Raw genomic sequence first — 13962 nt, 5'->3', positions numbered from 1 at the left:
TGGTTTAGTCAGAGACTATATGTGGATTGGGCTACAACAGTTAGTTAGAAGAGTACTTGCTCTTCCGAGAGACCAGGATTCATTTCCTAGCACCCATGTTGGACAGCTCCCAAACCCTGTAACTCCAGGTCCTGGGTGTCTGATGTCCTCTGCAGACATACACAAATAGAGCATATATACACACAGACTTTTTTTTTAAGGTGGAGAAAGCAATTGAGGAAGACATTTGACATCCGTTGCAAACTTCCATGTATAGGTACCATCCATACATAAACATATTCACAAATACACATATTTTGTTTGAGACAGGGTCTATGTAGTCCTAATTGGTCTTGAACTATGAAAACCAGGATGGCCTTGAAGTAGTCCTCCTGCCTCAGCCTCCCAAGTGCTGGCATTACAGGGGTGCACCACTGTGACTCAATATTTGACTTTAAAATTGTTACCTACATCTGGATTTTCCTGGCCAGAAATCTACAGACTTCTCAAGTCCTCTCTAATCTATTTCAAAGGTTTTAGGGAAAATGTAATTTACGCCTAATCTCTGGGCTGCTTACCAGAACTGACGTCTGTGACCAAGAACAAAAAGGGAACAGAAAGACATCCCTAGCTGGGCAGTGGTGGCGCACACCTTTAATCCCAGCCTGGTCTACAGAGTAAGTTCCAGGACAGCCAGTGCTATACAGAGAGACCCTGTCTCAAAAACCAAAACCAAAAGACAAAAAAAAAAAAAAATATATATATATATATATATATATATATATAGAGAGAGAGAGAGAGAGAGAGAGAGAGAGAGAGACAGACAGACACAGACAGACATCCCTATTTCATAGGCAAAAAGGAAAGAGAAATCGGTCTCTCCATTTTATAAATGAAGGGAAATACTTTTTGTCAGGCTCCGGTTGTGTCACTAGGTACAGGTGACGGTGTGGTAATGTTTCAGCTACAATCAAGATGACCCCTTTACTTCTTTTTGCTCTGCCTTTGGTCGTGACTTCTCCTAAGAATCTGATAGTATGTTTCTATGGATATGCCCCCCTGGATCCTCTGGAATCTCAGGGACTTATTGCCCTCTGTCTTCTAAAATAAGAGCCTCGATTGTCACAGCAACCATCTACACAGCTGGGTCTGGCACAGACCTCAGCCATTGGGCTTGAGTTTGCTACTGAGAGCGGACAGGCAGACAGATAGGCAGCCTTCACAATCCATAGCAGCCAGCACCCGAGGTTCACTGCAAGGTGGGTAGGGCCACATTCCCCGGAGGTAACAGCTTAGTCATCCAAGCAGAAACCAGGAGATGAGTAAGTTTCTCTCTGTGCCCATGAGGGAGCCGTACTACTCGGGTGAGGTCAAAGGGCAGTTCCTGCTTTACATTTCTGTGGGTGTTTCCTTACAAAACTTAATCACTATATGGCTATCATAAACGCAACTACCTCTACAGTTTAAGGCGAATTCAATTGAGCTAGTCGACGCCTTGCTGTGTGCAAAGCCCATCTGTACAGAGTAAGAGACACACAGGCCTGGCTGCAGTCATTCTTGCCTTCTGATCCAACCTCTGCCGTAGCTGTGCTAGTCCACTGTGGGTTATGCACTATCCTCTCACAAGCTCTGAACACCCAGGGGTAGTCCATTGTCAGCAGTGCTGGCTACAAGTTCTGAGAGCTGACCAGTTGGCTAGAATTGGACGGGGGTTGGCTTGCAAAGATGACCAAGCCACACAGTACTTGAGAATCTGTGGGCAGACAATAGGCACCAAATAAACAAAGCTGCAGTTTGGATCAGATAATGAATGGCAAAGGAGCTTCCCAGACAGCCGTGGAGGGCCCGGTGATACTTCTTTAAAGTCATCTCAAATATAAAGGTCCCCCTTTGTGACTCTCTTGAGCAGCAACCTGAGGGGACATCATAGAAGCAGCCGCACAGTGTTGACTGTTAACAGACTGCTGGCAGCGTGTGTCTCACACACACACACATACACACACACACACACACACACACACACACACACACGTCCCATGCTTCCTGGCTTAGAAACTCATACAATGAAACTCATACAATATGACCCCAATAAGTACATGTGTCAGACCATGTACCAACTCTGTAGCACAGCATTTAAGACTGAGTGCTAACAGTGCTCAGGCACACAGCCCTGGAAGCAGCTAAAGACCTGAGTCACTGAGCACAGGGCCGCCTAGTGGCAGGCTACTTACACACAGACACAGCTTCCTGAAAATCCAGCCATAAGCTCTATTAACATTATTCTCAATGCTGGAAAGACGTCTTGACTTAAATTTTGCAAAATGCCACAGGTGGGCTTTCCTTTCATCTTTCTTTGTTCGTAAGACAGGGTCTTGCTACATGGCCAATACTGGCTGCCTTCAACTCATCAGTCCTAGCCAGGTGGTGGTGGCGCATGCCTATATAATCCCAGCACTCTGGGAGGCAGAGGAAGGCGGATTTCTGAGTTCAAGGCCAGCCTGGTCTACAGAGTGAGTTCCAGGACAGCCAGGACTATACAGAGAAACCCTGTCTCGAAAATACCAAATCTAAAACACACACATACACACACAAAAACCCAAACCAAACCCAAAAAACCCTCATCAGTCCTTCTGTTAGTAATCCCTTCCCCAAAGTGCTGAGATTAATCCAACAACACCCAGCTTCTTGGGGGCGTAGGAGTTACGAGTATGACTGTTTTATTCGCATAGAGGCCAGAAGTGGATGCCAGATTCCCTGGAACTAGAGTTACAGACGGGTCTGACACCCCAACCTGAGTCCTCTGTGCTCTTAACCACCGAGCTGACACTCCAGCCACTTCCTCCTTCTTTTTTTTGGAATGGAAACGAAGCTCTTGAGGCCACTGGAATACAGACTAATAAGTCTTCACAGGAGGAGGATGCCCTTCATCCCCAGAAGCAGGACTAGAAAGCCTCATTCGTCATCACGGCTCGGTGCCATGGTCAGCAACACAAGGGGCTCATGGGAAGTTAAAGTGTTTATTGATGTAGTTGAGTTTTGTACATTCTCCACAGATCATACTCAGGAGTTTGCAGGTGAAGTTTCAATCTGTGCATAGTGGGAAGACATGGCTGGGGGGAGGAGGGGAGGTAAATCACAGAAAAAATACAAAATACAAAACAAACAAAAACAACAGCAGGTTACCAGAACCTTCAGATTAAATCAAAACAAGCAACAAAGCTAAAGGCTGGGGGCATCAGCCGCGGCTACACAACATTATAGAGTCATGTGAGGGAAACAGAAACTGTCAAAGATTTCCACAGTGTCCACAGATCCAATTTCATGTACAGCCCAGACCACTGTCCTTGCACATAGTGAAGCCTCCCGTGAACTCTCCTGGGTCCTCGGCCATGTTTATTATTCTCTGAGTGGACAGCAAAGGGCTGGAGAGCGGTGGAGGGAGTGAGGTACAAAGGCAGGCAGGGTCAGTGCATGGGGGGGAGACGGCCAGTGGAGAGGCGGGTGTACACTTGGATGCACCCGGGAAGCCAAGTGGCTAGGAAAAAGCTACCTTAAACAACTGTGGAAGAACAGACTGACTATGAGCTAGTTACTGTGGAAGAACTGGATTTGAAGGAAAGCACAGTGGATCCACATTTGCATCCGGCTAGCTCACGGTGCCTTAGCCCTGCTTGGTCGCGGCTGGTACAGAAGCACCCACACACCCAGCACTGGAAACGCTAGGCTTCCAAAGAGATGATGCCTAAAGCAGTCAGGAACTGTATACAATGTACTGCAGCTCCGCTTAACATCTCTCAGCAACCTGAAAAGGGAAATACTGCCTTTATACATTAAAAACAAATAATAATAAAACCAGCACAGCAAATGAGCTTGAAGAACTGACTTACATAACGGGAATAGCCTGTGTATATAGTCTATCATCAAAAAAATCAACATTTCCATTTATATAGAGCATGTGTGAGACAATACAATAGAAGTGGCATTTCTAATTTAAAAAAAGAAAACTACATCCATCAGATATCTGCAATAGATCTTTTTTTCATTTCACTTAAGGTTTATATATCATATAGTTATATTAACATCTTTTTAACCCATTTAAAAGAATGGAAATTGCAATCCTACAGTAGTACTTTATAGTCTTAACAATCCAGGAGCGCAGGATGTAGGATGAGGCCTCTGGCCCCACTGGGGGTCAGCAGCCAAGCACAAACGCTGGGCCTCCTCCAGCCCTCCTGCAGCAGCCTCGGCCAGGGTGTCACGCGCTGTCCTTAAATCTGCATCTGCTCCAGGTATTTGTAGGTTGGATTTTCATAACCATGGTTCTGCATCTTGTTCAGATGACGCTCTTCTGGGGTGAGCATTGGGTCAACCTGTAGGAACAAGGACTGCAGGTCACTATGGGGTACTGAAGAGGCCTGGCTAGGACACCAGGCTAGTCACTGGCTAACCCCGTAGGAATCAAAGCAGCCCAGCATCCTTTTTAACTGGACAGACCAAACAAGAGCTGGTATCAAGGACACAGGGAAGGAAAGAAGGAGGTCAGAGAGGTAATGCTTCTTTCTGAAAGCTTGGTCCCAGTGAAACAGTCTGTTGACAAACTTGACAATTTCAGTTTGGTCCTTGGGATCCCTGTTTTTGTCTCGTTTTTTAACACAAGGTAGCAGTACTGTTCCCTTTTTCGAGTTGCTGTAAAACTGAAGCACACATTTACTGAACATTTTTGTTGTTGTTTTTAAGATCTATTTATCTATTTATTTTATGTGAGTACACTGTGGCTGTCTTCAGACACACCAGAAGAGGGCATCAGATCCCATTACAGACGGCTGTAAGCCACAATGTCAATGCTGAGAATTGGACTCAGGACCTCTGGGAGAGCAGCCAGTGCTCCTAACCCCTGAACCACCTCTCCAGCCGTTTACTGAACTTTCAAAGGACCAGTTTCTTGTCCACAGGGACAAGTGGCTTCCAACCAATTAAGTTCTGGGATAGCAGGCAAGTCATGTCATCATTTGCACCTCGATCTCTACAGCAGAGGTCAGGTCCCAGTACCGCCATGTGCATAGCTCCAGTACTCTTCCAGTGTCTTACATCCCTTAAATGTATTTATATAACCAAGACGCAAGAAACTAAACATTTTCCACCTCCACTAAACACTGAGCTGCAAACTACTCCAATTCTGCATCAGCAGATACAGACACAAACAGCTGGCACTTGCTTCTTGTCCCCATCTAACCGTTCTAACAGTGTCACGGACAACAACATATCTAGCACATTCAGGACCCCTGGTTCAATCCCCAGCAGCATAAGCAGGTGGGCAGCACACACACTCACCCGTCATCAGGTATCTGGGCAACCAAGTGAAACTGAAGCAGGCTGCAACAGTTACTGAACGTTTAAAGGACAAGTTTCTTGGAAGCCACAGTGACAAGTGGCTCTTTGAAAACACATTCCAAGAAAATACTGAAAAACCTTCTTGCTTTCTGCAGCACATATTATGCCCTCCTAGGACTGACCCATTTAACTGATTAAAAGCCATGCTGAAAGTGGGTGACAGTCCCTTGAAATAAGAGCAACATAGCTCAGCAATGGCTCATCTCCAAAGCGTGACCTAATAACCCAGTGCTTGATACGAAGGGCAGCAGCACCGTGCCCAGCACTCGCTAAGTCCAGACCTTTGAGTTACTACAGTCTCAGCCCTAGGCATTCCTCCGACTGACAGCGCAGCGCGAGCCCTCATCAGCCTGGGCCAGTCCTCACCTCCACGATCCCATGGCTGATGGTGCCGTACTGCCGCCTCCTCAGCATCACCAGGCTGATGACGATGACTGTAGCAATGGCCACCGCGATCACCAGCAAGCCAATAAGGGCATTGCTGCTCAGACTGAAGTCCTCCCTTAAAGGTCCCACAGATTCCTAAAACAACAAAGCACACAAGAAACAAAGTCCAGTGACGGCCTGGGACAGCGTGAGAGGGCCGTGTGCCTCTCAGCTGGTTTCACGAGCTCAGGGCAACACACGGGTCCTGCTCTGTCACCGTACCAGGGAGGCTGCCCACTTTTCTAATCAGCATGGGTATATTTATATTTTGTATTCTTACTCGAAAATATGGGAAACCGGGACGAGAACCCCTGGGTAACTGAAAATACCACAGGTCTCTCCTTTCCACTTGGACTAAGATGGCTGAAGAGCCAAGAAGACAGCCCCTCCGTTCTGCAGTAAACATACCGGCTCTTCCTCAAGGCCACCAACTCTCTCGGCATTGAAAATCATTTCCTTAACATCCAGAGTCTCGTCAATGACCTGAAAGTCACAAATACCGGCATTTACTCAGTGAGTGGGAGGGAAATGAGCATACATGTCACTTCTTTACAATGCTACGGGGCGACGGGAAGCTGTGTTCTTCCATCACACTACTGCAGCTCCTCTCGGCAAACCTCTGAAGGGAGGCATAAGGGTAGAGCCCACGTGCTGTACGGTGGCTCCTCCAGCCCGGGTGAGGCTCTTTACCTGAGCTTTCTTTGAAGTAGCTCTGGTGGTGACAAAGCTCAGGACAGACAACTGACAAACATTTAAACACTGAACCCAGGCCCAGCAAACACTCAGCAGGTAAAGGTGCCTGCCAGCAAACCTGACAATTTCAGTTTGGTCCTTGGGATCTACATGGAAAGGAGGGAATGACTCCTAATAGTCCTCTGATCTTTCTGCAAACCACGGCATGCATGTGACACCACCTATACACACACACACACACACACACACAACTAAAAAATCTAGTTCAGCTGAAGGCAATTAAACAATCTAAATGGAGAGACAACACCAGAAGAATAAAAGGTGTAAAAAAAAGAAAACCAGAAAACTCAGTTTTATTCAATTCTCCATCTAATAAATATTTACTTACTTGAAAATAGCCTCTAATATATACATTTTGCTACAGGTATGTTTTTTTCTACTGTATACTAAGAAAAAACAGCAGCTTCACTGGTCCCCTCATCTGAAATCCGTGGGTGTGGCTGCTCCCCTATCATCTACTAGTGGAAGACTGGCACACATGGGCCTGGTACTAGTTAGTGCCTTTTGCTCCCCTGTACATAAGGAAGTGTGCAATGCAAGAGACAAGCGGCTCACCATATTTTCGTCCATTTTATTCTTACTGTTAATCACTTTTTCTTCTGCACCAATCAGTCCCCCATCTTGCTCTGCCATTCCAGATCCTGTGTAGAAAATGTTCACAGTTGAGTTTCTCAGCAGCCTACCTTAGGCCAGTCTCTCAGAAGCAGCAAATCCCTGCCTGAGGGCCAGAAAGCTTCTTACCAAACACCCCCACAGCTCTGAAAACAGTCACTGCATTGGCATATTTGAGGATGCACTGTGCTTTGCAAAGATGAATGGTACAAGCATTTTCGAAAGAGTGATGCATATAATGAAGGAAGATCGAGAGCTTCCTGGTCTCCCCCCTGGAGGGATGGAATGTGAGCTTTGGGGAGAAGCTGAGGCTGAGGGTGTCAGAGTATAAAGCATGTTCCGTCCCTTACATGCGACTCTAGCAGCACTTGCTGCGCAGCCACACAGTTCTTTGGTACCTGGAGCCTACCGAACAGATGCACGTGTGCACTGAGCATGACAGTTTACTCCAAAAGAAACTGTTTCTGCTTCAAACCCCTGCCACCTTCTACCCCTTAGGTCCTATTTGCCCTTCAAGCTTCAGGTTCTCTAGGGAGCCGCTTCTAGGTCATAGGAGTTAACACACGTTTGTAATTATCTGTGTCCTATGTCCCCACTGGGTGTCTGAACTCTCAGACCTGATCCTGGAGTTATATCTCAAACTGCAGTCAAGCCCAGGTGAACGGGAAGAAAGCAGTTTATCCTTGTGGAGAATGTTGGTTAACCAAGGTGAAAGGAGCAAGAGCAGCACCTGCCCTTTTCCAAGTCAGCAATGGCTTGAGCCAGCATCACCCCTGTGTGGCACATGCATACCAGCAGCCAAATACACACGTCTGGACTCAGCAGACGCAGACAGAAAAGTCCCTTTTATTTTTAGCTTCAAGAATGTGATTCCTGGCTATCACAAGTTTCTTATTAATAAGAACATATTTAGTTTATATATATACTATATATACATACATATAGTATATATATATATATATGAATGATCTGAATCCTTTATATCAAGAGACTCGGCAGCCAACCTGACATGCTACGGTAACTGCCTCCAGGTGAGTAGATTCCAGCGTAAGTTTCCATTCAGCACTTCTGTCCTGGAGATGCCAAAGGCAGGCAATGATCCAAAGCCCAGTCACTGAGAAGTTTTTCACTTCACAAGTAGACTTGTTTTCTTAACACAGTCCAACAGGAGTGTTTAATAATAGCCATGAGGCCGCTGAGCTTGCGGCCTCGATGATTTATTAACTCATTACACTGTCGCCAAAGTGATGCATTTTTTTCTAAAGCATTTACTTCAAAAGAAAAGCATAACCTGATACCAGTTATTTGTGTCTCAGAGGAAACAACACTGCCTGCCTACGATTCCAGAAAGAGGAATTAGAAGGTGCTGGCTTACTTAGCACAAGTGCTCATCATCGAGACTACTAACTTCTAATTCTGAGCTCCTCCCACCTCATGCTCTCTCCTTGGAGTTTTAAAAGTCGCAAGGGCAAAACTCTCAGAACATGAAGAAATACTGAATCAACTCATCTAAAGGCTTGCTTTGGTCCAGGCTATCCCAATACTGTGTTTCTGACTAAACTTACTTTGGTTTCATAATGCGCAGAAATTACTTTAAGAGACCAAAGTTAGTAGTTATGTTGTCCCAACATACTTTTTTTTTAAAGTAAGAAAGCTAAAGACAGTGTAGCTTAGTACCTAAGATGTATACCTGAGATGAATATTAGCACAGTGACTTCCAAGAAGAGGAGGCACTGTTGAATGCACAAAGTTTTCAAAAGAGATAAATCATATTTTTTGATTCTAAGAATAAAATATGGTATAAATCAGAACACCAAATTCTGAGCCTGGGAATCTCACTTGGTACAGCCATGACCACACTACTAAAGCCAAGAAAATATACTCATAAAATACACTAAGAATAGGCACAGTTCTTACTTACCCATGAACATACACTACCCATGACTCAAGAGAGAGGACCATCTAATCATTTAGAAGATTCTGTAGCTGTCACTAGCAACTCAGGCAACAGAAACCACATGGGCCGTGACGGACAGCCATGGGTCCAGACCGTGATCCTCTAACTTCTTAACTTGCAGACTTGGGAAAACAACACGTTATCTCAGAGGCTTTTCAACTGCCTGATCTATAATACCGAACCAAAAGTCCTGCCCAGGAGGGAGGTCTGGTGGGTGAACAAGGTAACACAGCTGGCATGGTGCTTTCCGCACACAGTGTTTGTGAAGACTGGAGACTCACTCGAGTTCATCTGTTTCTATCTCCCTGACCAACAGCATCTTGTGTTTTAGGAAAGCTCTCACTCAGGACCTTGAGATAGCGGCATGGCCGGGAGGTGAAAGAGAAAGGAGACGGCATTGGTAATAACAGGGAGAGGAGAAAGGGAAATTACAGTCCACCTAACTGTACAAGTTAAGCACGTCCTTACACAGACGAGCTACGAACAACAAGTGTGTTAAGCTGAACATCCTTTTTCCACATTCACCCAGACAAAGACTTAGGAAAGCACCTGTTTCTCGGGCAACTAGACTATGCAAGCAGGGACTTGTTAGTAACACGGAGGCAGGCTACTCTAGCTCCACTCACAGCCATGGCTGAGGACATGAGGCGGGGAAGTCAGACGGTGGCATGAAACAGAAAATGAAACTTCCGACACACCGGGGAAGTGAGAAGGGATGGAGGTCTTAAGGAACGTCTGTGACAAACCAACCTTTTTTCATTGGGTGGTACAACTCCGGCTGAGTGTCTAGCAGAAAGGAAAACAATAAAAAACAAAATAGCACAAAAGGAGATTAAGAAAGAAAATGGTTTCCTTCTAAGTTCCTCTCTATAATGTGACCAAAAGGCATTTTCCTTAAAAACCATGCCTGAGATACCCATAAACAAACTGACTGTGATCTAGATAGCAATGGCTACCTGTATTCCTGAGGAGAGAGAAGCAGGAAGTCAGGATCCCGCCATTGAAGAGACATTTGGAAGAGTCCCATGTTATTTAGCTTACCCCATAAAACTATTTTTCTTCTACTTTTTTTTGTTTAAGAAAACAGTAAAAAATGAAGTTAGTATTGTGGTTCACTGACAGAGACACAGCTTCCCTGTAACGCTCCAATTCCAAACAAAGCAGAGAGAAGCTGTACATGCATGGCCACCCCACTACCGCATGGAGGTTTGGGATCTGTGGAGTGGGAATTAGGAATGGGGTGACATCACTCTACCCGCTCAGTTCTTAGGTATTCAGTATAGGAAGGTCGGGTGCCCAGAGTCGGAACCTCTGAGCTAACTAACTGGTTCCAAAGGTGTTTCTGTTGAAGTCTAAAAGCTGCCTTGCATGCACACCTTTCCACTGGTCTGGCACTTCACTGGACTATTGTATCTAACCAGTCATGTGACTATCCCAGAAGCTACAGGAACTGAACTGTCAGTGTGGATCCAAATGTACTTAGAATCTAAGCCACATGACACTCTGGACAAGTACTTAATCTGGTCAAACCAAATGGGACGCTCACAGTATCTACCTTCAAAGAGTATTCTGAGAATTGAGAAAAAGGCATCCAAGCAAAACGCTTAACTAAAGCTGGCACACGGTTAGGTCTGCAAAGCCACGGGCCATTTTTATCCTTACCACCCTCACCATCAGAAATAGCAGGAAATAGAATCTGGTTATACAAACTAGTCTGAGGGCACAAGTCTCAGCAGCTTGTTTATTTTTGGTACAGACTCATGATTTTCAGGGTCACTTTTAGATACCGAGAATTACCAAGAAAACCATGCCCACGAATCAAAGGATACAACTCCTCACTCACTTCAGAGATGTGACCCCGAGCCAGGCAGGGCACTGCTGCAGCCTCCCCCCTAATCCACCTCCCAAGACTGTTAGGAAACAATAATGATGTAATATAACAAACATGAAGGTTCTGCTCAACTCAAAGGGATCCCCTCATGTAAGGGACATCACACAAGCAGACGGCTTGCTACAAAATGTGAAAAAATATTCCTGATTTCCTAATGATATTGAAGTGTATTACTTCCTCATAGAATCCAGCAAAATATCTGCACATAGGAGGTGTTTAGGGAATCCATGCCTTCCCTTTACCCGCCTCTCACAACACAACCTCCTCAACTCAATCAGGTTTTAAGAAATGCATTCCAATTTTCTAATTGTAAGCTCTTCTTCTCTGCTCCTAGGGATGGCTCTGAGGACCATACATACCTTCATTCTCAGACAAGGATGGGAAGGGATGGAAGGGGTGGAACGGCGGGATCTCCTCACTCTCCTCAGAGCTCACCCGGACATCCACAGGGTTCTCTGAGATGGAGGAGGTAAACTGGTCCATATCTGCTCGCTGTTCCTGAAGGAGCTCATCTAATAAAAACACAGGAGGAGCAGACAAGCAACTTTTAGACGTAGGTCTAAGTCCAGGACCTAAGACCCGGCAAGAGCCCTCCAGTCTGCAACCCACCGCCCGTCTATGTCTAGCTCCCGCCTATGGCCTGACTTTATAGGACATGTGGTCCATCTCGAGGACTCCTCATACACAACGACAACTACACACCTTTGAATTATTTCACTATCTATCTCTACTATAGTAACCGGAATTCTAGCAGATATTGTCTACGGGTAAATCATTTTACTCTGGAGCACACGGCAGAAGATGAAATGATATATAATGTCTACAGGGTAAATTGGCAACAGGAAACTTCCCAGGCCCCTGCAATTTCACACCCTAGAGTTTCTTCCGTTAATAAGAGTGAAGGTCAATGAAATTCAAGGCTCTGTGGCTCCAAGCCAGTACATCTGTCTCTGGAGACTCCTCAGCCTTGTCATGTAAACCTCTAGTCAACCCCAGGCTTTGCCTACCCCCTACATAGTTCATCCTAGCCAGCCACCACTCCTTAGCCAGCAGCCTGGCTTTGATACAATTAGCACCCACCAATTTCCTCTTGAATTTCTTGAGCCACATAAGGAACTTTGTACAGCAGAGAAAGACTTTGGTTCCTTCTTTCTTCAATCACATGGAGGTGTGTCATCACCTAGAAGCACAGTATCAGGAGAGGCCCTGTCACTGAAAACTGTGAGGTCAGGAGGAAAACCACCCACACAGAGTTCCAGAAACTCGAAGGTTCTTTTTCCTGCTCAACACAGCAGAGCAGGAAAGCCCTCAACAGCACAGTACGTGAGTGATGCATTCACTCAGTCTACAGAGAGGGCTAGAAGTTAAAGCAACGTTCACTTCCAAAATATGGTCCTGAGGAGCCGGAGAGATCCTCAGTGGTCAGAGCACTTGCAGCTCTTATAGAGGACCTGAGTAATACCCACTACAACTGGCCATAACTCTAGGTGCAGGGGGGATCCTAAACAGCCTCTTTCTGGCCTCCACAGGCACCAGGCACACATGCAGGCAAAACACTCATCCACATAAAATAAATACATTTAAAAATTAAAAACAAAACACCAACAAGTTCACTAGTCAGTTGACGTAGCTTTCATACAAGACAGTCGTCACTACAAACACTGAGTTCTGAGCAGAAGCCCTGGCTTGGGGTTGCTAGACCTTAGTGAACTGATTATGGAGTCTGAGGAGGAGGGAAAGTGCCGGCCCGGCCGCTGTTTTCAACTGGTCAGATTAGAGCAGGTAGACGGACACAAACTATAGTAGGAAGGACGGCTGTTCATGGACCTGCTTTAGTAAAGCAATTGCCTAAAATACATGGTTACGGTCAGGACTGATTTGCTCCCTTTTAAATTATGGTTCTTTAAAAAATGAGAAGGCACATATAACTCGTTTTTAAGTTAGAGTTGAAGAAAGACTTATCCATGTAGCTCAATACTTTTCTGAATGCAAAGGTTGTTAATCCAGGGAGCTCTGGTGCAGCAGTCAACACTCAGCTCCCAGCCCTGTCGCCCGCTCAGGCCGAGGTCTACACTTGCTGAGCTTTTTCTAAAGAAGGCACTCAAAACCAGTGTACTGTGTGGCCCTGAGGCCATTAACATGAAGGGTTGAAATGGAAGAAAAATTAAAGATGCTTTTACTGTAGATTGATGTGCTTCTGACCTTTAAGAGCAAGATGACAGTAATTTAATTTTCTATTTGCCATTCTGCCAATCAAATATACTGATGGGAAAGCACAAGCGTTGAGTGCCTTGGCAAAAAATGCAAATGGAATTGCAGTGTGCTCCCAGAGTCTGTGCACATGCAGATGCCATTAACCTCCTCAGAGGAATTAAGGCCCTGTGACAGGATAAGAACCGCAGGATGGAACAGTCGGAATTAATCATGATAGAAACCTTAGAGCTAAAGAGCCCGAGTGGCAGGAACAAAACACAGAAGCACTAAAAATATCACACGGCATGAATTTCAGGCTATGAAGTATATATGGAACATAAATCAATTTCAGGCTTAAACTTGAGTCACACCCAAGAAAAATATTTTACGAGATTTATTTCACTTTATATGTATGGGTGTTCTGCCTACATATATGCCTGCATACCAATTTGTTCCTCCAGAGGCCAGGAGAGGGCATCAGATCCCCTGGAACTAGAGTTACAAAAGGTTGTGAGTTGCCACATGGGTGCTGGATATCAAACCCAGGTCTTCCAGGAGAGCAGCCCGTGCTCTTAACGATACAGCCCCCAAGAATCTTATTATGTACACAGCAGACATTTTTTAAAAGTTACCAATCAGAAACAGGGCCCTGACTGTTTTAAATAAGGGATTTCAGTCATGCAGCAAGGAAGCTCAAGCATCCGGGAACAGGCACAATCAGTGCAATTCAGTGCCCTATTTTGTTGGAATCACAAGCTGA

General features: G+C 45.4%; 1 protein-coding gene across 4 annotated transcripts in view; it reads right to left on the bottom strand.

Moving 5' to 3' along the window:
• Window positions 1-2977: 2977 nt before the first annotated feature.
• The window catches only part of Aplp2 (amyloid beta precursor like protein 2), a 66248-nt gene continuing 55263 nt past the window's right edge, over window positions 2978-13962 (bottom strand). For 2 of the 4 annotated variants that reach the window (XM_052188763.1, XM_052188765.1), the window contains 7 exons: window positions 12090-12189; window positions 11369-11521; window positions 9869-9904; window positions 7105-7190; window positions 6205-6279; window positions 5737-5892; window positions 2978-4349 (listed from right to left, as the gene is read on the bottom strand). In XM_052188763.1, coding sequence (XP_052044723.1) covers window positions 4248-4349; window positions 5737-5892; window positions 6205-6279; window positions 7105-7190; window positions 9869-9904; window positions 11369-11521; window positions 12090-12189 — 708 coding nt within the window. In that variant the 3' untranslated portion in view covers window positions 2978-4247. The remainder of the gene's footprint in view (window positions 4350-5736; window positions 5893-6204; window positions 6280-7104; window positions 7191-9868; window positions 9905-11368; window positions 11522-12089; window positions 12190-13962) is intronic. The other 2 variants (XM_052188764.1, XM_052188766.1) reach the window with 1 other exon arrangement.

Source organism: Apodemus sylvaticus, chromosome 7 (genome assembly GCF_947179515.1).
Source record: "Apodemus sylvaticus chromosome 7, mApoSyl1.1, whole genome shotgun sequence".
Lineage (NCBI taxonomy): Eukaryota > Metazoa > Chordata > Mammalia > Rodentia > Muridae > Apodemus > Apodemus sylvaticus.
The sequence above is the reverse complement of the archived record's forward strand: the minus strand, read 5'-3'. Positions and strand labels throughout refer to the sequence as shown.